This window comes from Lepidochelys kempii, chromosome 11 (assembly GCF_965140285.1).
Source record: "Lepidochelys kempii isolate rLepKem1 chromosome 11, rLepKem1.hap1, whole genome shotgun sequence".
NCBI lineage: Eukaryota > Metazoa > Chordata > Testudines > Cheloniidae > Lepidochelys > Lepidochelys kempii.
In genome coordinates, this window is record NC_136390.1 from 47,687,744 (window position 1) to 47,711,066 (window position 23,323).

The 23,323-nt window shown below is 41.3% G+C and overlaps 1 protein-coding gene across 1 annotated transcript in view; it reads left to right on the top strand.

Annotated features, from left to right (window-relative positions):
- Window positions 1-6,847: 6,847 nt before the first annotated feature.
- DNAJC10 (DnaJ heat shock protein family (Hsp40) member C10) overlaps window positions 6,848-23,323 on the top strand; it is a 34,918-nt gene continuing 18,442 nt past the window's right edge. The window contains exons 1-11 of the mRNA XM_073306089.2: window positions 6,848-6,999; window positions 8,051-8,430; window positions 11,154-11,319; window positions 13,183-13,233; window positions 17,169-17,251; window positions 17,460-17,591; window positions 18,691-18,784; window positions 19,073-19,150; window positions 21,090-21,133; window positions 21,530-21,667; window positions 22,681-22,770. Of these exons, the coding sequence (XP_073162190.2) occupies window positions 8,224-8,430; window positions 11,154-11,319; window positions 13,183-13,233; window positions 17,169-17,251; window positions 17,460-17,591; window positions 18,691-18,784; window positions 19,073-19,150; window positions 21,090-21,133; window positions 21,530-21,667; window positions 22,681-22,770 (1,083 nt within the window). The 5' untranslated portion in view covers window positions 6,848-6,999; window positions 8,051-8,223. The remainder of the gene's footprint in view (window positions 7,000-8,050; window positions 8,431-11,153; window positions 11,320-13,182; window positions 13,234-17,168; window positions 17,252-17,459; window positions 17,592-18,690; window positions 18,785-19,072; window positions 19,151-21,089; window positions 21,134-21,529; window positions 21,668-22,680; window positions 22,771-23,323) is intronic.

A 23,323-nucleotide genomic window follows, 5' to 3' on the forward strand; every position in this document is an offset into this window, starting at 1 on the left:
TCCAATGAAGTCGCTGGAAATACTTGTGAAAATAACAATTCATCAATGAGAGTAAGAGGTTTATAATCTAGTCCCTCAATAATACTGATTTTTTAATAACTAAATTCCATCTCATCCTCTGGCCCTGCTGGTCACATCTCATGTAGCAGCACTGCTCTTAAAAAGCATGCCATTCTGAATGTGGCTAGAGTGTGGGTCAGTCCTAGTTTTGCAGTAGGAATGGTTTTCATTTGTTTTGAGAAGTCTCCAAAAAGCAAGGAATCCCTGGGAAATTGTTAGTATTGTATGCAGTGTAGCAGCACTGATCAAGTAGGAAAACTAAAAATCAGAAACATCAAAGGGAAATTTAAAATAAGCTGAAAGAAAATGAGCCCATGTGGTTTTGATTAAATGCTCTTAAGTCTGGAGGGGCTGTGTGGCTTACTTGCCCCATGTTTTTGATATTATTGACTGCTGAACAAAGGTAGACAATTACCATTGTCATGCTCTTAGAAGTACTACTTATATTTTATGCCTTTTTTTAAATGTTGCATTACTTTGCAGTTATTCTTCCACTCTCTCTAATAAAAGCGCTCCTTCAAAATATCAGCTCTAATCATTCACATTTTAAAGACAGGATGCTGAAACACTTATATCATCTGCATCACTGCAAATCTGAATACTTCTAACGTATAAAATACATGGATTACACACACCAGCCCTTATGACAAATCTCACTTTATTAGACATGAATTTTTAAAGATTAACCAAACAAGTTTATGGGTGTAATGACATCTGCAAATTATCAATTTCTGCCAATAGTTTATTAATGCATTAGAAAAACTGCTCAGGCAATGATTAAAGATTAGGAGGGAAAGTATCAGCAGCTGAAGACTTCCTGTGTTCAGTGTCCCATGGATGTCTGTAATGGTATGCAGAGAATATCTTTATGGAAGCAGGGAAGGTATTGACATAGGGAGAGAGTGAGAGCCTATATAGGGCTGACATGGATCCTTGTAGTCAATTAATCATGTTTTTAAAAATAATGAAATATGTATCCAGTCCAAAATCCCCAATATGAGCATGTACAAATTCATTGAGTTTTCAAAATCTACACCTGGATAGGGATCCAAATTTTGCAGATGACCCCTATCTTTTTAATGGATCAAAATAAAAGCTCAGAAATGAATCTCTCTGAAACTGGGGTGTTTGAAATTCACATTTTGTAGTATGGGGCTCATCTTGAAACATGTTCAAATTAATTTTTAGAATTTATGTAGACTTATAAAAAACCTCTGTAGGTGTCTATCCTATGCTCATGGCAACCTTTGTATACATTAAAATACACTAAAAAAAATAATGATACAATGCAAGGACTGCTCATCCTTCCTTGATAACACGTTCAAATATAAATCAAAATAAACCCAAAGCCCTCCTCTAGCCTCAATTATTTCCCAAAAGCTCCGAGGGGGAAAATAACCTCTGTGCATGTTGCAAAACCTAAGAAATTGAGTTTTGACAGACCAAGGTTGAAGAAAAGCACATTCCAATGTTCCAGATCCTTCATGAAGAACACCTTGGCAGCAGCTCCCTCTCCTTTGTATCAAAGAAGCTCCAACTCCTCAATTAGAAGAGGGGGAGGAAAAGTAGTGGTACTCTTCCAAGCTTCAACCACAAACCAAACTCTACCCCCTTGAGACACCAAAGGAAGACACCACTTCTAGGAGATAATGTTCAAAACAGGATTATGAAAGGTCTGCTGGGCTCCACTGAAGCTTTAAGTTGTGCAGGGGCTCTGCATGAACTCTGTGAGTCACTGAGGAGATGGGTAGCTCTGGCCATACCCCTCTCCATCCAATTCTGGGTCATGTTGGTTCCCCCAGCCAAAATGAGTTTACAGATGCTTTGCACTGCCAAAACCTTGCCCCATGTCAGATGTTCAGCTACTGACTACCAAAAATATGGTTTACACAGGGAAAGACCTGAATGAGTGAAAAAGTTCAACTCCCTCCAACCTATAGTATATGTATGTTAAAAATCCTTCACTCTCCACAGGAGCAATTCAACAAATATTAACACTTCATATATTTATCTTTTCTAAACCATTAGTAAGAAAAAAATATTTTAAGACAGGAAATAAAATGTGTCAACATTCAACACTGATAGTCTTCTTCTACAGAGTGCTCTTTAATAATAATCATGTTTGACTGTAAATAATAAAAAAATATAATTCCTTTAAAAGGTTAAATGTTAAAGAAACTGCATGGATATTTTAAATAAGTAACTTTCTAACAACTTGGATATCTAAACAGAAGCAGTTTTATACAGTGTCAGTGCTTAATTACACATTTTATATAATCTATTCTAACTATAAAATAATCCCTGCTGGTAATTTGTCTGCTTTGTTTTTTTTAAATTATATTACTACATAGTTGTGTGTTTATTATACTACTTAAAACTTTCTAAGGAATACATAAAAATACTTGTGTCCACTATCTTGTAGCTAAACTTACTGTTTAATACATGTAAAATGTACAAGTATCAATGCCTGGATTCTAAACCAGCTGTGGGCCAATGTGCCCCCTACCTCCACACCGCAGTGTAAATCAGAGAAGCCCTAGATAGGGACTGCTCTATTAATGGCATTTTTACTTAGGCTAACAATGGGCTGCTGGGCTGCAGCCCAGAATCCCTATACCAATTAGCACTAAAGAAACTCCCACTTCTGTCTCTGGCACTTCCCCTCTGCCACAACACACTCCCTATGGCCAGAGTAGTGAGAGGCACAACATAGCACCAGACATGGTAGTGCTATGCTGCTCCTTCACCAGGGGAATTGTGGCATCTTCCTTTCCCCTTATAAGCTGCCAGAATCGGCTCCTTTTTGTCAATATCACAATAAATCTTGAACAAATATTTTGAAGTTCATAAAAATTCTGAATGTTTTGACTGATTAAATGAAAAATCAGGATATTTCAGGCATTTTGAAAAAAGTTTCGGGACACCAATATATGAAATGAAAAATTGGGACTATCCGGATAAAATTGGGATATATGATCCCATTAATTAGCTGTTTAAATGGTCAAGTTAAACTCCTTTTGGAGCTAACTTAGTATTGCCTCTCCCCACGCTCACTCCCCCATGCAGGCATTCAAAATCTACACACACACACACACACACACACACACACACAAAAAAAGCTTTTTTAAAAAAACATAAATATAGTATAATTAACCTGTATAATTAACTACTACATGGATATTAGTAAGATGCTTTTAATAAAAACCCAAAAGGAATAGGTATTTACATGAATAACGCAAGCACCGGCTGTTACACGAACTACAATAAAGTTGAAAGACCTCAACTGTCATATTTCAAGACAAACTGATGACCACTGGTGATAACAAAAGAAATTCCTACTCCACTTCCAAGGTACGGTACTGCAGTTAGGTGAATCATGAGAACCTTTAACTTTTCCTAAGAGGCATTCTTCTTAGTGTATGTACAACATGCCTCAGCTGGCATGTGACCAGGATTTATCAGCGAATTTGGTCTGCTGATTAGATCATTAGTTTCCCCTGCCTGGGTCAGGTATTGACGGGGAGCGTGACGTGAACGCTGATCCATGCTCCCAGTGACGCACTGCATGAAAGGTAGTATACTAGATGGACTACAGATTTATTCCATATGGTGATTATGATGTTCTGATAAGTGAGGCCTCAGTTACAAAAGAAAGGGAAGGAAAAGGTTAGCTGTAATTTAATCTTGCTTAATTTGACCATTTAAATGGTCAAGTCATTTTAGAGGGGCTTTCTCTCTTAATATGTATTATATATTTTTATTCATACAGCATCATCAGTGTGCTAGGTGAATTAGTACCAAGAATGAAGACAAAGTCCCTATTCCAGTCCAAAAAACCCATAGACAGTAAACACATAGACCAGTGATGAACTCAACAGCATACATGTAACTAGACCATGAAGTCAGTACATCTGTCATTTCCCTTATTATAGTTTGGAGGATTTTAAAAGTGTATTTACTACTGCTACTTTGTTAACATTTAATTGAGAGGACAATGTAACATGTTAAGCTAATCTTTTCCTATAAGTGAAAATAGCCAAGCTGGAAACAAGTTTGGCTCTGATAAGTTTATATTTACAAAAAAACAAAATTTCTCAGATAAACAACACACATTTTAACATCTGACAACAAATTTCTTTCCGCCCCCCTGCCACACAGAGTTTTTTGGTCTGACTTACTGATTTTCTTTTCCAGATACTTCACAGGAAAAACGTGTTAAAATAACTAAGATTGTGACACAAGCAACAAGAATCAGGATGCACAAAGTTCATGCTAACAGACCATTTGCAACCACTGCCCTTCTGTATTTCTTTGTCAACTTGACTTCTGTTGGTGTAAATATTTGATTCACTTAACCTTAGCTTTGTCTATGAAAAATACAGTAGTAATTAAGTAATTTTCATACAGATAGGGACACATAAGCCTATCTGATGCTGTTTAAAACAAAGTCTCTGCAGAGACAATATACAATTATTAAATTACACAAACCCTATTCCAAAGATTTTTGGCAACACTTTGGTACTGGGAAGCTCAGTTTTCCATGGCCCATTCAAAAACTAAAGAGCAAGTTTCTCGTGATGACTCTCAGGAATCTATACAACTCTTATTCACCTTAGAAGAAACTGTCCAAAAGAAACAAACACTAGTGAGACAAGTGCCATGCAAAGATGGCTTGGCCAATAGGCTCCCACCTTTCCTCTCCCTGGGAACCCACATCTCCCTCACTATACCTACCCACGCTACAGCACTTACAGAGTTACGTCCCGTTCCTGCAGCAGCCCGTTCCCCTTCTCCCTGCACTCTGAGCTATCCCCGAGTGCACGCAGCTCCAGCTACCTGCCCTGCCAACACCCTGAGCTACCCCCCGACCCGCACAGCCCCAGTTACCCCGCTGCCTGCGCCCTGAGCTACCCCCCCGCCCGCACAGCCCCAGTTACCCCGCTGCCTGCGCCCTGAGCTACCCCCCGCCCGCACAGCCCCAGTTACCCGCTGCCTGCGCCCTGAGCTACCCCCCCGCCCGCACAGCCCCAGTTACCCCGCTGCCTGCACCCTGAGCTACCCCCCCCGCCCGCACAGCCCCAGTTACCCGCTGCCTGCACCCTGAGCTACCCCCCCCGCCCGCACAGCCCCAGTTACCCCGCTGCCTGCGCCCTGAGCTACCCCCCCGCCCGCACAGCCCGTTACCCCGCTGCCTGCACCCTGAGCTCCCCCCCGCCCGCACAGCCCCAGTTACCCCGCTGCCTGCGCCCTGACTTCCCCCCCGCCCGCACAGCCCCAGTTACCCGCTGCCTGCACCCTGAGCTCCCCCCCCGCCCGCACAGCCCCAGTTACCCCGCTGCCTGCGCCCTGAGCTACCCCCCCGCCCGCACAGCCCCAGTTACCCCGCTGCCTGCACCCTGAGCTACCCCCCCCGCCCGCACAGCCCCAGTTACCCCGCTGCCTGCGCCCTGAGCTACCCCCCCCGCCCGCACAGCCCGTTACCCCGCTGCCTGCACCCTGAGCTCCCCCCCGCCCGCACAGCCCCAGTTACCCCGCTGCCTGCACCCTGAGCTACCCCCCCGCCCGCACAGCCCCAGTTACCCGCTGCCTGCACCCTGAGCTCCCCCCCCGCCCGCACAGCCCCAGTTACCCCGCTGCCTGCGCCCTGAGCTACCCCCCGCCCGCACAGCCCCAGTTACCCGCTGCCTGCGCCCTGAGCTACCCCCCCGCCCGCACAGCCCCAGTTACCCCGCTGCCTGCGCCCTGAGCTACCCCCCCCCGCCCGCACAGCCCCAGTTACCCGCTGCCTGCACCCTGAGCTACCCCCCCCCGCCCGCACAGCCCCAGTTACCCCGCTGCCTGCACCCTGAGCTACCCCCGCCCGCACAGCCCCAGTTACCCCGCTGCCTGCGCCCTGAGCTCCCCCCCCGCCCGCACAGCCCCAGTTACCCCGCTGCCTGCGCCCTGAGCTACCCCCCCCGCCCGCACAGCCCCAGTTACCCCGCTGCCTGCGCCCTGAGCTACCCCCCCCGCCCGCACAGCCCCAGTTACCCGCTGCCTGCGCCCTGAGCTCCCCCCCCCGCCCGCACAGCTCCAGTTACCCCGCTGCCTGCGCCCTGAGCTACCCCCCCCCGCCCGCACAGCCCCAGTTACCCGCTGCCTGCGCCCTGAGCTACCCCCCCGCCCGCACAGCCCCAGTTACCCCGCTGCCTGCGCCCTGAGCTCCCCCCCCGCCCGCACAGCCCGTTACCCGCTGCCTGCGCCCTGAGCTACCCCCCCGCCCGCACAGCCCCAGTTACCCCGCTGCCTGCGCCCTGAGCTACCCCCCGCCCGCACAGCCCCAGTTACCCCGCTGCCTGCGCCCTGAGCTCCCCCCCCGCCCGCACACAGCCTGAGCTACCCCCACTGAGCTGAGCCCCTTCCCCCCTTTATGATTTTTGGCGGCAACTCTCCCACCCGAGACAGGCTGGGTGACCTGCTGAGGGGAGCGCCGCTCCCTCCGCGGCCCTGTAGAAGTCAAACTGCACCTAGGACGCCCCCCCGCGCTGGGCCCTGGAGATTTTGGGGGGCGGGGGGGCTCCGAAAGGAAAAGGCGGCGACCCCCTGTGTGATCCTCGCTCCAGCCCCGGGTTCAGCAGCCCGGCACACGCGGGCCTGGGCCTCTCCCACTGTTACACCGCAACACTGGGGCTGGGTCAGCTCCCCGCGGCCGGGCCAGTCTCTCGCCCAGGGCCAGCCCCGCCCCCGGCGCTCCGAGCCCGGCCCCCGCCCCAACGCAGGAGCCGCGGCCACGTCAGCCTTCCCGGCCCCACCTGCCTCCGGCTCAGAGCCGGATCCGCCTCGGGTCGCCGCCTTGCTCCTCCCCGGGCCCATGCTGCTTCGCGCCCGGCCCCTCCTCCGCCGCCTGCCCGCAGCCGGCTCCTGCGCATCCCGCCGGGGAGCCTAGCGCCACACAGACCGGTAAGCGCGGCCTGCCTGGCCCGCCCGGGGAAGGAGCAGCCGGGTGAACCTGCCTCGTCCCCGCACTGCTCCTCTTGTGTCACCAGCATCCTCCCTGGGCCGCCCCTCCTGCCCTCAACCACCCCCTACCCCGCCTAGGCTGCTTCCCCCAAACCCGCCAGCCCTGCGCCTCCCTCTCCCCATCCCCGTCCTCCCCCCCCTCGGTCCCAGATCTTCTCCTCATCCCGAGCCTGCCTCCTCCACAACAGCCTCTCCCCGTTTCCACCCGCCCGTCCCTAGCCCTGTTGCACCCATGTTCTGCCCTCTACTTTCCCTCCTTTGTCTCCTCCCGCTTTCCTTCCCCAGTCTGTCACACGCTCATCTTCTGCTCTCTTCCTCCCCAGTGTTGTATAACCTCCCCCCAGGTTAAGGTGCTAAAGGAGCTATCTTTGGTCCTAGCCTGTTTCACACAACCCGCATAGCCCACATATACTATGCACAGATAGACATCACCCAAGGCTGCGTGCACCTAGGTACGCGACAGGCTGCATGACTCTGCGGCCAGCTGAAGCCCTTTGAATGAGGGAGGTTTTTAGGTTCGTTTTGATTTTTAAGAGGTTTTAAATGTCGAATTGAAACACATTTCACTCCTGGGATGAAGGATTGTGCAGTGTTGAAATAACTACTTTTAAACTACTTGCGCCCACATGCAGAAATATCTCCTCCTCCTGTCCCCAAGTGACTGAGACTACAGGGGAAAAAATATGAGTCAGGAAAAGCAAGCAGAAGATAAATATATTCCTAAATGATAAACAGGTCTAGGCTTTAATGTCTCTCAGTGGGGGCTAGTCACATGAGTCAAGCTTTGCGGAATTAGCCCATACCAGAGAAGGAGTGATAAAAGTTAATGACCACGAACATTTAAATTATATAGAAAGGAGTTGATTGATTTTTCCTGTTACTAATGTTAGGGTGCATTCTGCTAAAGCTGTTAATGTTTCTTAATAACTTATCAATATAATATAGTGAAACCTTTACTAAATGGCTTTTTCCTCCCCCCTCCCCTTTACAGGTTGTAACTTTTGCAAGGCAATTATCATGTGACTGTGGATTATGACAACCAAAATCTTAAAGAAAAGTCCTTAAATTAAACATCTGTATCTTTTGAACATCTTGGAACTCATTGGATACACTCTTTGAAGTCTGTCTGAATTGTAACTTGTATAACTTTTTAAAAGCTTCATAATGGAGTTCTTATTATTCAAAGGAGACTGCATTAGAGATTTGAAAAGAACTTTGTTATTATTTTTAGTTTTAACATGTCTGATAGCTCTTGTTTGCACTGATCAGGACTATTACAGTTTACTTGGAATATCCAAAGAAGCAAGTAATAGAGAAATAAGACAGGCTTTCAAAAAACTGGCATTAAAGTTACATCCTGATAAAAATCAGGTAAGTAAAATCTTTGAGTTCCTGTGATAAAGTTAGCACTGTTTGAGCTAATTCGTCCAGTGTTATCTTTAAAATGGACTTATTTGCTTTTTAACAAATTTGAAACTTTACATGTTAGTGTCTTAGATTTTTGAAGTGATGTAATAACATAATACTTAGTTTAGACTAGCTGACTGTCCTCCAAAGAAAAGCAAAAATAAAAGTGGATATGTTAGTAAATTGTGGCAAAGTTGAACTGAAGTCATACTGAGCCATTGAAGCCAAAAGGCTTGATAGTTTATACATTTTCTCTTATTTAGAATTACACTGCATCTGTCAGTTTTAACTATTACTTATTGTTCTTACTATAAAATTGCATCAGTGTAATAAATATTGCTGGGCCATGTCATGTCTGTCCTGTTTGGAAACTGAGTAGGGGAAAGCAAAAATTCTGGGATGGCCTGTGGATGAGAAGGGGAAATGGAGAGACCCCTGTAAGGAAACATTTTTTATTTGTATTCTCCTATACGATACTCAAGATTTACTGGAATAATTAGACAAAGTCTTGGAGTAGGACAATACAAAGGCCCTGATCCTGCTACTTGTTCCATGTATGTGGAGCCCTGCACCCTCAGAGAGCCCTAATGATGTCAATGAGGGTCCATGTGGGCACAGTGATCTGCCTGCACAGAGCAAGCTGCAGGAGTGGGGCCTAAAATGCCAAAGTTGATGCTATACTGTTGAACTTGACATCAAGGAGAAGGACTTTCACCAAACATTTATGTCATGGGGCAAGGAAGCAAATATGTATTTGACTATATACTATCATTTCAATGGGGAAGAGAGGAGTGACTGAACATGGATTAACTGTTGAGGAATATGTTATAGTATATAGCCTCTAATTAGGAAGACTTAATTTTATTTTGCCTTTCCACCCACAATAAAGATAAAAACGGATCAGCTGTAACCTATTATATGTGGTTGTTTCTTGCTATCTCAAAGAGCAATTCAGCAATAACTGATATGTCACTTGAAATAGAATAGCTTATTAACAGTGTTTAAAATGCTCTCTCTGCTGCTTTATAGGTTTTAACTGGACTCTCTACTTATACTTTCAAAAGTATTAAGATTCCAAAGTGGTATCTATAATTTCCATAAAATATGGAAATATTACTATGTAAGAAAGATTTCTCAACAGACTACCTTCTGCAGAATTAAACATACATTTTGTGTAGACTCTTAGATGACACTATCGATTCATGCATGTAACGCCCTGTAATGTTAATAGCAGGTGTACAGGTGCATCAGGAGGGAAATAGTCTCTTTATAACTTATTTTTTAGTATTGCTGTACATTAATGTAGTTATTTAAGGCAAGTTTTTAAGTAATAATGGGAAAGGTGAGAGAATTAATATAATACTGGTGAGCTAGATCTCTCAGTCAGCACAGGACCGAGAGAAGGGATATAAAGGTAGTTGTAAGCCACCTTTCCACTCCCCTGATTCTGGAGCAGACTAGAAGCCAAAATGGTCCTTGATGTAATTAAAGGAAGCCTAAGGATTGTTCTAAATTGTGCCAGCTACATCATTTGTTCTGTCCCTAAAGGATCGCTCGTCTCTAGCCAAGGACCACTGGAGAACATTATATTCCAGGGGTGGCCAACCTGAGCCTGAGAAGGAGCCAGAATTTACCAATGTACATTGCCAAAGAGCCACAGTAATACATCAGCATTCCCCCATCATCTCTCCCCCGCCCCCCACTCCAGCGCTTCCCGCCCACAAGCAGCTCCACCGATCAGTGCCTCCCCGTCCCTCCCTGCACCTCCTGATCAGCTGTTTTATGGCATGCAGGAGGCTCTGGGGGAGGAGCGAGGGCACCACACGCTCAGGGGAGGGCATGGAGTAGGGGCAGGGCCTGTGGCAGAGCCAGAGGTTGAGCAGTGAGCACCCCCTGGCAAATTGGAAAGTTGGCATCTGTAGCTCCGGCCCCGGAATCGGTGCCTATACAAGGAGCCACATATTAACCTCTGAAGAGCTGCGTGTGGCTCTGGAGCCACAGGTTGGTCACCCCTGTTATATTCCATCTCTACCCCTGGCTGCCCACCTTGTCTCCATCACTTCCCCTACACCTGAGTGGGGATGGGAAAGAGGAGTGGGAGGTATAGTGGGAGGCAGATATTGCTTCTGTGTCACAGGAGTTCCTAGCTGCAGTTGTTTTGTGCCCCCAGACAGATGCAAATAATGTAGAGCCAAAGGCCAGTGTGTGCTCAAGTTTTGTTTCTTTAGGAAAATGGTAAATCCTCAGAAGGCATGTAATGTTTTCTTAAGGGAAAATTGCACTGTAATAACATATTGCAATCACTACATCTAATTCTAAGGAAATAAGTCACAAATATATTGAAGTATAAAATAAACAGAATAAAAACCAAACAGAAAACTTGCTAGCTTGACAGTCTGGTGTAGAATTCAACTCACATTTGAGTGATTAGAAAAGCTGGAGGCTTTCAAAGTTACTGTTGGATGATCTTCAAATGTGAGTTGAACTCTCTCTGTGCTACTCTACCTTATTATCAATACTGGTTGTCTTGCTTGGAGGCTTCCATCTGATGGCAACTTCCATTGAGAAACAATTTACAACATTCATAGTTATGGAGACATTGAAACAGATGTATTGCTGAAAGTTCATTTAATATTTTTAGTTCTACATTAGACAAATATTTAGTAAATGTGGTTTTCCTTTGATAGAATGATCCAGATGCTCATGAAAACTTCTTGAAAATAAATAGAGCATATGAAGTATTAAAAGATGACGAGCTACGGAAGAAGTATGATAAATATGGAGAGAAAGGTCTTGAAGATCACCAACAAGGAGGTCGATATGAGAGTTGGAACTTTTATCGCTATGATTTTGGTAAGATGTGTGTTTGTAGTTTGCTTCTCTTACAGTCCTGAGTAAATGCAAAATTGTTGGCTATGCCAACTCTATGTACATACTTTCCTCTTAGACCCTCTCTTCTTCTTTCTAGACTCCACAGCTGTCTTTTTTTTCTCCTTTCTCCCTACTGAGTGTGTTAGCCTTAAAGTATCTTGTTAAAATAATCCACCAAACAGCAGTAATAGTACAGTCAGCTTAGTATTAAATCCACTCATTATACTAAGTATTCGCTTTTTTTTACTGTTCAGTTATAGTGTGTATATATATGTGTGTATTTTATGTGATAAGTGATCTTTGTTCATTTGTAATCAAATACTAATATTGTGTCGTATTAACTTCTTAATACAAGGGGAGGGTTTATCTTTTTAATTCCTTCAGATTTTTTTATATTGGAAACCCATAACAAGTATTCTCCCTAACTTACATTTATTTATTTATTACCCTTTATACATAAAGAGCCCAATCCTGCAAAACAGTTAATTCCCATGGAGTCTTATTGGAGATAAATGTAACTATACCAGGAAGTAAGCATACACACCATATCAATAGGGTTATGCCAAATATGATTTTGAAATCAGTTCTTCAAACAAAAATTGTCCAGATATTTGCTGGCAATTAGACAGCTAGGATGTCTTTTCAGAGCTAATGTGACACAGGTAGCTAACTTGGAAAATAGGCAACTGAGAGACTGCAATGATGCTTTCCACCATACCATAAACATGGAAGCTGAAGTGAGCCCCTATTTTGGTGAATTGGATAAAAACATCACAAGTGAAGGAGAGAATTCCTACGCTTGTATTTTGCTGAAGCAGTCTAACCCTGAAAAAACTCAGAGTACAAAGGGAACATTTTATAAAACAAAAACCCCGCAAGAACTACTTTAATGTTTGTGTACACCTAAATTAAATAAATCAGAGACATGCACATTACATGAAATTGAGAGTAATTTCAATTTTCTTTAGAGGTTGCAATAATTTAAAAATTTCATGTGTTTGAGTCTGCACTTCTTGACAAAAGTGGTTGATTTAAAATATCAGATTTTTAACTTTTATCGAACATTCATTTTAAGTTTATGTACAGTTATGCGTATTGTTTACTTTTTCTTCTGGATTTTTATTTTATTTTATTATGAATTTATTGCTTCTGTGTGGTGCTGGCTTGATAACTCTGGAGGATACTGAAGTTCTGTCTTATTTATTTGTATTATAGTAGTACCTAGAGGCCTCAACTGACATTTGGGCTTTTTGTGTTAGGCACTGTACAATCCATGCCGAGACAATTCCTGCCCCAAAGAGCTGACACTCTAAATAGATAAGACAGACAAAGGGTTAGAGAGGTTTGGGGCACCAAGAGGGAAAGTGACAAAAGTCAAACAGCAGGCCAGTGACAGACCTGGGACTAGAACTTAGGTTTCGAAAGTCTCATTGCTGTGCTCTATCAACTGAATCATGCGGCCTCTCAAACCCTCATCAGGCACTCCGTATTGTGTCTCATCTGTGACAAAGATGCACCACGTCTTTGTGTGAACAGCCAGTTCAGTCTCCTATGCCTACTCAATGACTGGTTTGTCTGCTGAGGATGCCAAAAGGTTCCCAGCTGAGATGGTGGCTATTGTGTTGTGGACATTTATCTCCTGGGAATTGAACTGAGACCAAATTAATCTTATATGAACCACTGAACTATATATCACATGGTAAAATCTTTCACCTTGCTAATATGCACCATCATTTGTTTTCTACAAATTTCATTTTGAGCAAGAAGCATAGAGTATTTCTGGATTCTTTTATGTAAAGATTGCAAAAGAAAAATAGTTGCTGACTTAGTATTTTTTCTTACTAGGTATTTATGATGATGATCCTGAAATCATAACACTGGATAGAGGAGAATTTGGTATGTTCGTCAAATCATATGGGTTCTCTAATATTTTAACATTGTGTAAATATTATTTTCAGACTGAATTTTTTCATGGTATACATAGATTATAAATTGTCAGAATACCACCAGAGAAAACGTGCATATTATATCCAAAGAGAAAAATGTTTTTGAGCATCATGGGTCAATTAACAAATGCTATGCAGATCAATGCCAGTCAGCTTTTTAGATTAAATTTGAAAGAAAGTGTGTAATATCTCAAGGAAGAGAAAATTATTTACCTTGTAATTTTGTTTCTCTGGATTTATTATCCTGCAGAATTCTCACTCTTGGGAGATGTGTGCTCAAGACACAATCCCAAAGAGGCAGCTGATCTTCAAAATTAGCAATTCAGTCAGTTCTACTTACCTGCAGTTCTGCTTGTTTGAAGATACCATTTGACAGGATTCCTATTCTGACATTCTTAAGTCTTAGTTCCCTGAGGTAAAAAATAAAAAGTCTTAATCCAGACACCAGGAAACAGCTCATACTGATCAATGATGTGGGTGGGGGCTTTTGTTTTTCCCCTCTCATATTTATTGTTAGTGTTTACAGACAGTTGATGTGTTTTCAAAAGAAGATGCTGTATGTACTCACAGACAATTGACAGTGTTCTACCATTAGTTTCTAGAAATTAGTAAATCTTTACTATCTTTTTTAATATACTTCAGCATTATAGTAAGACAGCAGTTTTCAGTCAAACATGCTGACATCTTATAGCACAAGCAATAATTCTCAGACGAAACAGAAAAGACAAAACACAAATGAATTAGAGTCAGGATGTGATAGTGACTTTTTATACAGGTACCTGAAAGAGGACAGCTTGTTTTTCTTAGATACACTTTGGCTCAGATTCCTTAAATGTGCATGAAGTTTACTGCTGCTACTCTTTGTTAAACAAATGTGTAATAGATATAGTAGAACTTATATCTAGGATGAAACACGCATATATGCCAAAAAAGTATGAGTTAGTACCGGAACTATATGAGGATTAAAGTGGAATTAAATCCATCCTCCAACCAAGATACAGGACAGCCCTGTGCCCCCTCAGCATTCACTTTCACAGCAGCAGCCATCACTCTTGTACACCTCATATTCAGGTGTTTGTGATCACTGGATTCATGCAGTTACCAGTGGTTCAGAACCCAACCAATCCCCCAAATCCCTGCTATGATGGGCTTTGCAGAACCAGTACTGAGAGCCTTCTTGTGCGCCTGTTTTGCCACCACCGTATTGCCCCTTCCCCATGCCATTGAACCACTGTGTTTCTACTGTTCTGAGGACCTTTTGCACCCTGAGGTTGGAGCTGACCCCTCGCCGGAATCAATTCCCCTCTCAGACCAGCTAACCTCTGCCCAGCAGGCAGAGATCAGAGAGGTGCTGCATTCATACTGGCAGCTGTTCTCCAACTGGCCTGGGCTCACTAGCCTGGATGTCCACCAGGTGAAGACGGGAGCCAACCCTCCCATCAGGTGTTCCCCATTAACGGTCACTGGGAAAACAGCCCAGGACCTGCACCCTCTTCTGTGATGGGTGGTGAATTAACCTATGGTTAATGATAAACTAATGACACATTTATTTTATAACAAAACAATATAATTTTCTATGTATCACAGCTTCCATTTTAAAATTCTGGATATATGAATTTAAACAAAGTTCTGTTTAAAAAAAATTAAAGGGATATAGCCAACTTAATTTCACTTCTATGGCAGTCTTTTTCTCTTCTCTTGTTAGAAGTAACACCTAAAGATAAACTAACTAATATAGAATGTTGGGGAAAAGTCCTTGTTTTTCCACTTGTATATGTTTGACAGCATTTTGTGTATCGTTTTCCTTATATAGTCAGCTAGGCTTTGAACCACTGAGGTACACCATTATACCCACATAGCACCTCACAAAGACAAAAAAGTTCCACATGAGACATTGGCCACCTACAGAAGCAGAACTGTAGTCAATTTCCCCTGTTCATTTAGGTGTTTCACACAGCAACAGCAGAGAGATTTTTAACATAGGAAAACGTGACTGAAAAACCCCACTAAAAGTGGACTCTGAGCCACATGATTTGAAGTCAGTCGTACCCCTTTAGTAATGCGTATTCTAATATACTTACATGCTTTGACAGGGTAACAAGCCTTGTGGATAGGGGAAGTAGTAGATGTGGTATATCTTGACTTTAGTGAGGCTTTTGATACTGTCCGGCGTAACCTCCTCTTAAACAAACTAGGGAAATACAGGTTATATGGAGCTACTATAAGGTAGGTACATAACTGGTTGAAAAAGCTTCCCAGAGAGTAGTTATCATCAGTGTTTCACAGTCAAACTGGAAGGGCATATGGGGTCCTGCAGGGATCAGTCCTGGGTATGGTTCTATTCAATATCTTCATCAATGATTTAGATAATGGCATAGAGAGTACACTTATAAAGTCTGCAGACCATACCAAGCTGGGAAGGGTTGCAAGTGCTTTGGAGGATAGAATTAAAATTCAAAATGATCTGGACAAACTGTAGAAATGGTCTGAAGTATAGGTGATGAAATTCAATAAGGACAAATGTAAAGTACTCCACTTAGGAAGGAACAATCAAGTGCACACATACAAAATGGGAAATGACTGCCTAGGAAGGAATACTGCAGAAAGGGATCTGGTGGTTATAGTGGATTGCAAGCTAAATATGAGTCAACAGTGTAACACTGTTGCAAAAAAAGCAAACATCGTTCTGGGATACATTAGGGGGTGCGTTGTAAGCAAGACACAAGAAGTAATTCTTCCCCTCTTTTCCATGCTGATAAGGCCTCAGCTGAAGTATTGTGTCCAGTTCCGGGTGCCACATTTCAGGAAAGTTGTGGACAAATTGGAGGGAGTCCAGAGAAAAGCAACAAAAATTATTAAAGGTCTAGAAAACATGACCTATGAAGGAAGATTGAAAAAAATTGGGTTTATTTAGTCTGGAGAAGAGAAGACTGAAAGGAGACATAATAGTTTTCAAGTACTTAAAAGGTTGTTACAAGGAGGAGGGAAGTAAATTGTTCGCATTAACTTCTGAGGACAGGACAAGAAGTAATGGCCATAAATTGAGAAAGGGAGTTTTAGGTTGGACATTAGGAAAAACTTCTTAACTGTCAGGGTGGTTAAGCACTGGAACAAATTGCCTAGGGAGGCTGTGGAAGCTCCGTCACTGGCAATTTTTAAGAACAGGTTAGACAAACACCTGTCGGGAATGGTCTAGTTATTACATAGTCCTGCCTTGAGGCTGGACGAGATGACTCTCAAGGTCCCTTCCAGTCCTACGCTTCTGTGATTCTGTGCTCCCCTTTCAGACTAGTCATTAGGTAGTTGGCCCCTTACCAAAGGGCATTAAATTAATTACAGCCTGCAATTTAAATTGCATTTTCAGATGTAAAAATAAACCTCTCTTTGAAACAGAATTTTTATTTGGTTCAGGTTTGATCATTACTTACCATATGGCAAGAGTGCAAGTGATTGGCAGGAGATAACGTGTATCTGATGAGTAGAGGTAGTGTTTGTATTTTGTTAATGTAACTAACTTTCTATAATCCTTTTAATATTTAAAGTGATATGTTTAATTTGTTAGCGGGTTTAAATTATTATAGTGTGTTTACTAGCTCAGTTACATGTAAACAAAATTTCATAGTTAAGCAGGTGGTTTCACTTCAGTTATGCCTTTCATGTGTCCTGCATATGCCAGTGAGAGTGTAAATGGAGTTGCAGTCATTACACTATACTAGGTATTACTGATATCCACTGAATCAGGGAATTCTAATCACTTGAACTCAGGTCTTAAAATGGGTGTGTATTTATTCTCTCTCTCTCACACTACTCGTAGATGCAAAATTTAAAAGGAAGCTTTTATCAATTCTTAACTTAAGTATATTTTTGTCTTGTCTCGTTAACCAGATGCTGCTGTTAACTCTGGAGAACTCTGGTTCATAAATTTCTATTCCCCTCGATGTTCACACTGCCATGATTTAGCACCTACGGTATGTATTTACAGTCAACATCTTAATTCTGAAAATGTATTTCAAGTAGACACTTTTTAATTTGAGTAAAACTTTGTCAAGTTTGATTTGAATGCTGAAGCCAAAGCCTAAAACAGCATTGATTCAAGAAGCCAACAGCAGAAGAATTTTGAAAATTGTTTTCAAAGGAAAATATCCCAAGTTTTCTTTTTTGCCCCCTCCTTTTTAGTGGAGAGAATTTGCTAAAGAAATGGATGGACTAATACGCATTGGAGCTGTAAATTGTGGTGATAACAGAATGCTTTGTCGGATCAAAGGAATTAATAGTTATCCAAGCCTCTATGTTTTCAAAACTGGAATAGTGAGTAATTACACTCTTGTTTTTTTCCAGGTTTTATAAATAATGGACGTTTATATGCTCTTTCCATTTTGTGCATGTATTTGTGTTTTGTTATGTGTTTATATTATATAAAAATAATTAAAATAAATTAAAGAATTCTAAGGAAGAATACTCAACTAAAATACATTTTATCATTGATGCTATACTGGTAAAGAATTTTTCTTTATAATAGTCTAATTTATTCTTCTTTTATAAAAAAAAATTTGGACTTTCATTCACCATGAACAGCCCAGTTACTCGAGCCAATTTCACTTTTGATCATGTTATATTATAACTAAGTGAGGAAACAAATAAATACCTCTCAAACAGTTCTCTTCAAATCATTTTGCAATAGAGGGTAAGTATCGCTTCTTCCATTTTGGGGAAATTGAGACACTGAGGTTAAATGATTTGTTCAAGGCTATACAATGAGTAAGTGATAGATCCCGGGAATTGAATACAAGGCTTTGAACACCCATACCAGTGCCCTATCCACTGAGCCACACTGCCCTCTATCACAGTTCTGTATTGGAGTTTCCAACAATGTAGGATAATGTTTAAATATATGCAATACTCTGCTTCAAACTTAAGAAACTTTAAGAATATTCCTTTAAAAGACACCTGCATGTTATTTTTACAAAATTTCTTCCACTGTAGCAATGTGCTGTACTGCATGCTACTTAGTCTGGTTATTGAGCATTCAGCACATAATGCTACAGTGGAGAGAATGTGTAAACTTTTGAGGAGGTTAAAGTAGAGGAGATGTATATTCACAGAAGACTGGCACAATACTCACTTCTTTTAAACAAATAGACATTACTATGGGAACTGATATTTCTGAGGCCTTATGATCCTGGTATTGCTGGACTAAATGGAAGCCATATATAAACTAGACAAGGGCCTGAGTCACAAAATTCAAATTTAAGGTTGAACTCCAAAGTTTGGGATGGAGGGTGAAAGCATGTGGTTCTAGGATTTTGGTCAAGGTCCATCTGCAGTGTAAATAATAATTTCAATTATCAATTACTGTGTAATGATTTCTATAAGTTAAATTTTGCATTAACACTTTTTTTTTTTATAGAATCCAGTAAAATATTATGGAGACAGATCAAAGGAAAGTTTAATGAGTTTTGCCATGCAGTATGTCACAAGCACAGTGACAGAGTTATGGGCAGGTAATGTAACTTGTTTGGGCTATTGATCTTTTTATTTTGTTTTTTAAGATAAGGAGGTGTTGCCAGGATTATATATACATTTAATTGAGTGTGTGTACCCAGTATTTCTTACTCAAGGTTGAAATTTGTGCATGTGCACACACACAATACTTGAAATTAAAAAATAGTTTAATTGTAATTGTGCTAATAAGCGTGTTCGTTTCACTGTTTACATACCATAATTTTTCATATTTAAAACAAAACCTCAAACAGAAATTGATATGGATTTTGTGCTTTTTTTTTTAATAGGAAATTTTGTGAATGCTATTCAAGCTTCATTTGCCTCTGGTGTTGGCTGGCTGATCACTTTCTGTGCTGAGGGTGGAGGTAAATGTATTAAATAAGGCAAACTGATTGAAGAGAATACAATTCTCTTTTGTTTTTTGCTGACAGTGACATATTTGCTGCTGCTTCTAATGAATATTTTAGTGGGGTAAAATTCATACAGTGTGGAAGGCCAGCACAAGGCCATATGGACCACTTAAGCCCCATTATAGGGCTACTAGGGAAAGGGAACATTAATGGAGGAACTATACAGTGGTGCTTCCACACCCTAAATGTGTGACAGGATTGGCCTCTGTCCTGGGCTCAATGAGTGAGGCCTTGCCATAGGATCCATACTTTTGCAGTAGCCCCCACATCCCATGCAACTGACACAGACAGGTTTTGGCTGCTGTTACAGCTCATAAGCTGCAACATCAGATACGAGAAAAGTATGCAGCATCCCTGCTCATTGGCCCTGGATTGGTGGGAGTGGTGGACTTTCCCTCTCCAATCATAATGCAAAAAAGATTGAATAATGATTAAATATTTTAGGCATTATGTAGCCCTTGCACAACCTAAGTTTGCATATCGCAAACTACGGATCTGATGATCAAATAATAAAAAACGGGACGGGTGAACTTTTTAAATAAATAAACTCCCTTCTCCCTCCCTTGTATTTATCCCTCTGATGTATGTATAGAGAGCAATCACATCTCTCCTCAGCCTTCATTTGGTTAGTCTAAACAAACCAAGATCTTTGAGGCTCTTCTCATAAGGAAGGTAGGTTTTCCATTCCTCTGATCCTCCTACTAGCCCTTCTCTGCACCTGTTCCAGTTTGAATTAATCTTTCTTAAACATCGGAGACTAGAATTGCACATAGTATTCCAGATGAAGTCTCATTAGTGCCTTGTATAAAGGCAATAACACTTCCCTGTCTCTACTGGAAATACCTCACCTAATGCATCCTAGGAGTGCATTAGCCTTTTTCATAGCCACATCACATTAGCAGCTCATAGTCATCCTGTTATTAACCAGTACACCCAGGTTTGCCTCCTCCTCTGTTACTTCCAACTCAAAAGTCCCCAGTTGATAGCAAAAATTCTTGTTGTTAGTCCCTAAGTGCATCACCTTGCACTTTGCACTGTTAAATTTCATCTCATTTCTATTACTCCAGTTTTCAAGGTCATCTAGATCTTGTATGATATTCCGGTCCTCCTCCATTTTGGCCTTACTTTCCAACTTTGTGTCATCTGCAAATTTTATTAGCACACTCCTGCTTTTTGGGCCAAGGTCAGTAACGAAAATGTTAAATAAGATTAGTCTCAGGATTGATCCCTGAGAAACTCCACTAGTAATCTCCCTCTAGCCTGAAAGTTCATCTTTCAGCATGACACATTGTAGTCTCCTCTGTAACCTGTTCCTTATCTATCTTTTAATACTTATATCAATCCCCATCTTCTCCAATTTAACTAATAATTTCCCTTGTGGAACTGTATCAAGCACTGAAAACCAGGTAGACTAAATCTACTGCATTTCCTTTTCAAAAACTCAGTTATCTTCTCAAGTTAGTACTTTTCAGAAATGTTTGTGGGGTTTCTAATAATTTCAATGAAATCTCTTTCTATGACAAAATTTGATACATAGGTAGATATTTTTAAAACACTGCTCAGGTGAGAATCAGTTTACAAGGGCAGGAATCATAAGCCATGTGAAACAACTGCTCATATTTCAAAATGAGGGGATTCTCTATCGATTAAGCCACTATAGAATATTTTCATTCACAATTGTCATCGCATAGGCAGTAGCTTCTCAAGATTTTCACTTGAAAAGCTACAAAAAAAAATTTTGTTTTTAAAAAGCTAGCAAACATTCATGGGAAAACTGTAGCCTGCTCCTCCTGGGATTCTTGGTGATAAGAAAAATTCTAAACTAGAGTAAGTTTAATTACTTGATCATTTAAAGCCTTGTGTTTAATGGTAAATCATTATTTTCATTTTCCAGATTGTTTGACTTCCCAGACGCGCCTTAAACTAGCTGGCATGTTGGTAAGCAGTATTTCATTTGGAGATGTTACCCATTATATTTAAATCAGAATTCCAAAAGGTGAAATCCTGATGCCATAAAAGTCAATGGCAAACTCTCACCGACTTCAGTGGGGCCAAGATTTCACCCAATAACTTTCAAACATTTTGTTTTCAAATCAGCTTAATGTTTGAGAGCCATCTCATTATTGGACATGATATAATGGAACTAAATGTTTAAAGGATTTCCTAAATTAGAGTACATGACTATCAAAGTATTGTTGTGCTTCCCTGTAAGTCTTCCTCCCTCCCCCCCCATCTCTTAAAAACAGTAGCTAGTTGCCTCTATTGTATTTGCAGAAATTCTTCTGACCTTGAGTTTCAAAATAACACTATCAAATTGTTGCTTTTTTATTTTAGGAAGGCCTTGTTAATGTAGGCTGGATGGATTGTGCCACCCAGGGTGAGCTTTGTGATAATTTGGATATCTCTTCTAGTACTACAGCATACTTTCCACCTGGAGCCACCTTAACTAATAAAGAGAAAGGAGGTGTTTTGGTATGAGTTACTTTTAAACAGTTTGGGTCTACATACAATATGGTGGTGGTGGTGATGAGAAAGTGGATTATAAACATTCACCAATCAAACAAAATTGAATTTATTACACTGAGAAATGCTTGTTCCCAGTTTTACATTTAACTTATGTGCTATTGGTAAATTTGATATATAATGAGCTAGATACCCCTCTTAAAATCTCAAAATGTGGTCTACATGCAGTGAAAATGGACTTGCACTGCATGTCACTATGGATATATGCTGTATTGTGCTATTCTCCTATTACCATATCACCTTAAACTCTTGTTTCAGTTGTCTTGAGGTTAATATTCTTAATTTATGCAAGAAAATCACCAATCTGAAACATGACTCTCCCTCTCTCTCATGCTACGGCCACCAAAGCCCTTCTTCAAAAGTGAACCTGAAGAGAAAGTAACAATCACTGGAGCTACATTAAATCCACCAGCATTGAGTTACTACTTCTTATGCACTTCCTGATGTTTGCAAAATTACAGAAATACAGTAACTAGATCTGAACTATACAAATAGTACAGTAAAATAGAGACATGTTGCCAAAGAAAGTGTTTTGTGAGTTGAGGCCATGACTTTGTTTTAGCACTCATTTTGACAAAGCACGGTATTTTGTGTTTTTAGTGCGGGGGATGGGGAGAAAAGCAGTGTGTAAGACAATGGGATTTAGTCTCCTATGTGCCTAAATCACTTTTTAAAAATGAGACTCTGGCGTCGCAACACTGAGCACAGTGTGCCTAAATACATTTTAAAATCTGGGCCTAAAACAGCAGACTGCTTAGAGTATAGTGTTCTTGTAATAGCAATTACTCTGAAACCAGCCATTAAAGGGAGGTTCGAATCAAGTAACATATGTTGATTAACAGCATTTTTCAGTTGATGAATGGGGACTAATCAGGTTAATTCTGTTGAGGATTGCTAATCAACGACAATCAGGTTAATGTTTATACATTTTATACAATTAGAGTGACTTTTTTCTCTTCTAGTTTCTTAACTCCTTGGATGCCAAAGAGATATATTTGGAAGTAATGCAGCATCTTCCAGATTTTGAAATGCTCTCTGCAGCCTCATTAGAGGTAAGCAGCCTCTCCCATCAACTTATCTTGTCTTCACCAGGACTGCTAAATCGATGCCTGCTGCATTGATCGCAGCAGCACCGATTTGGCTGGTAGTAAAGACAAGCCCTAAGCCTCAGTCTCCTTTCACTAGGCTAATAATAAAGTTTGCTGCAAGTGGTTCTCTAATGTGTCGCCTGCGGCTCTTTGCAGCACATGATGTTAAAACACTGATTTAATTATTAACCAATCAGGATGCTGTTACTGTGTTATTAACCCGATAAGTTATCATCTTGCACTAAGTTAACAACTTATTTGCTGTGAGAATGAGTATATATAAAATAAATATTCCCGTCATACTGTTAAATATTAATTGTAGTACAGTAAATGAAACAATGAATTCACACTTCTGTGGCTCATTTGGGTAATGTTGATCGCTACTTTGGCTCTTGAACAACTGAGGTCTGAGTATCACTGCTTTCAAGAGAGAATGCAAAGTTTAGCTATTTTGATCTAGTATGAAGGAGGCAAGTTGGAAGCAAGATTAAAAAGATATATAAAGTAGTTTTTAGAT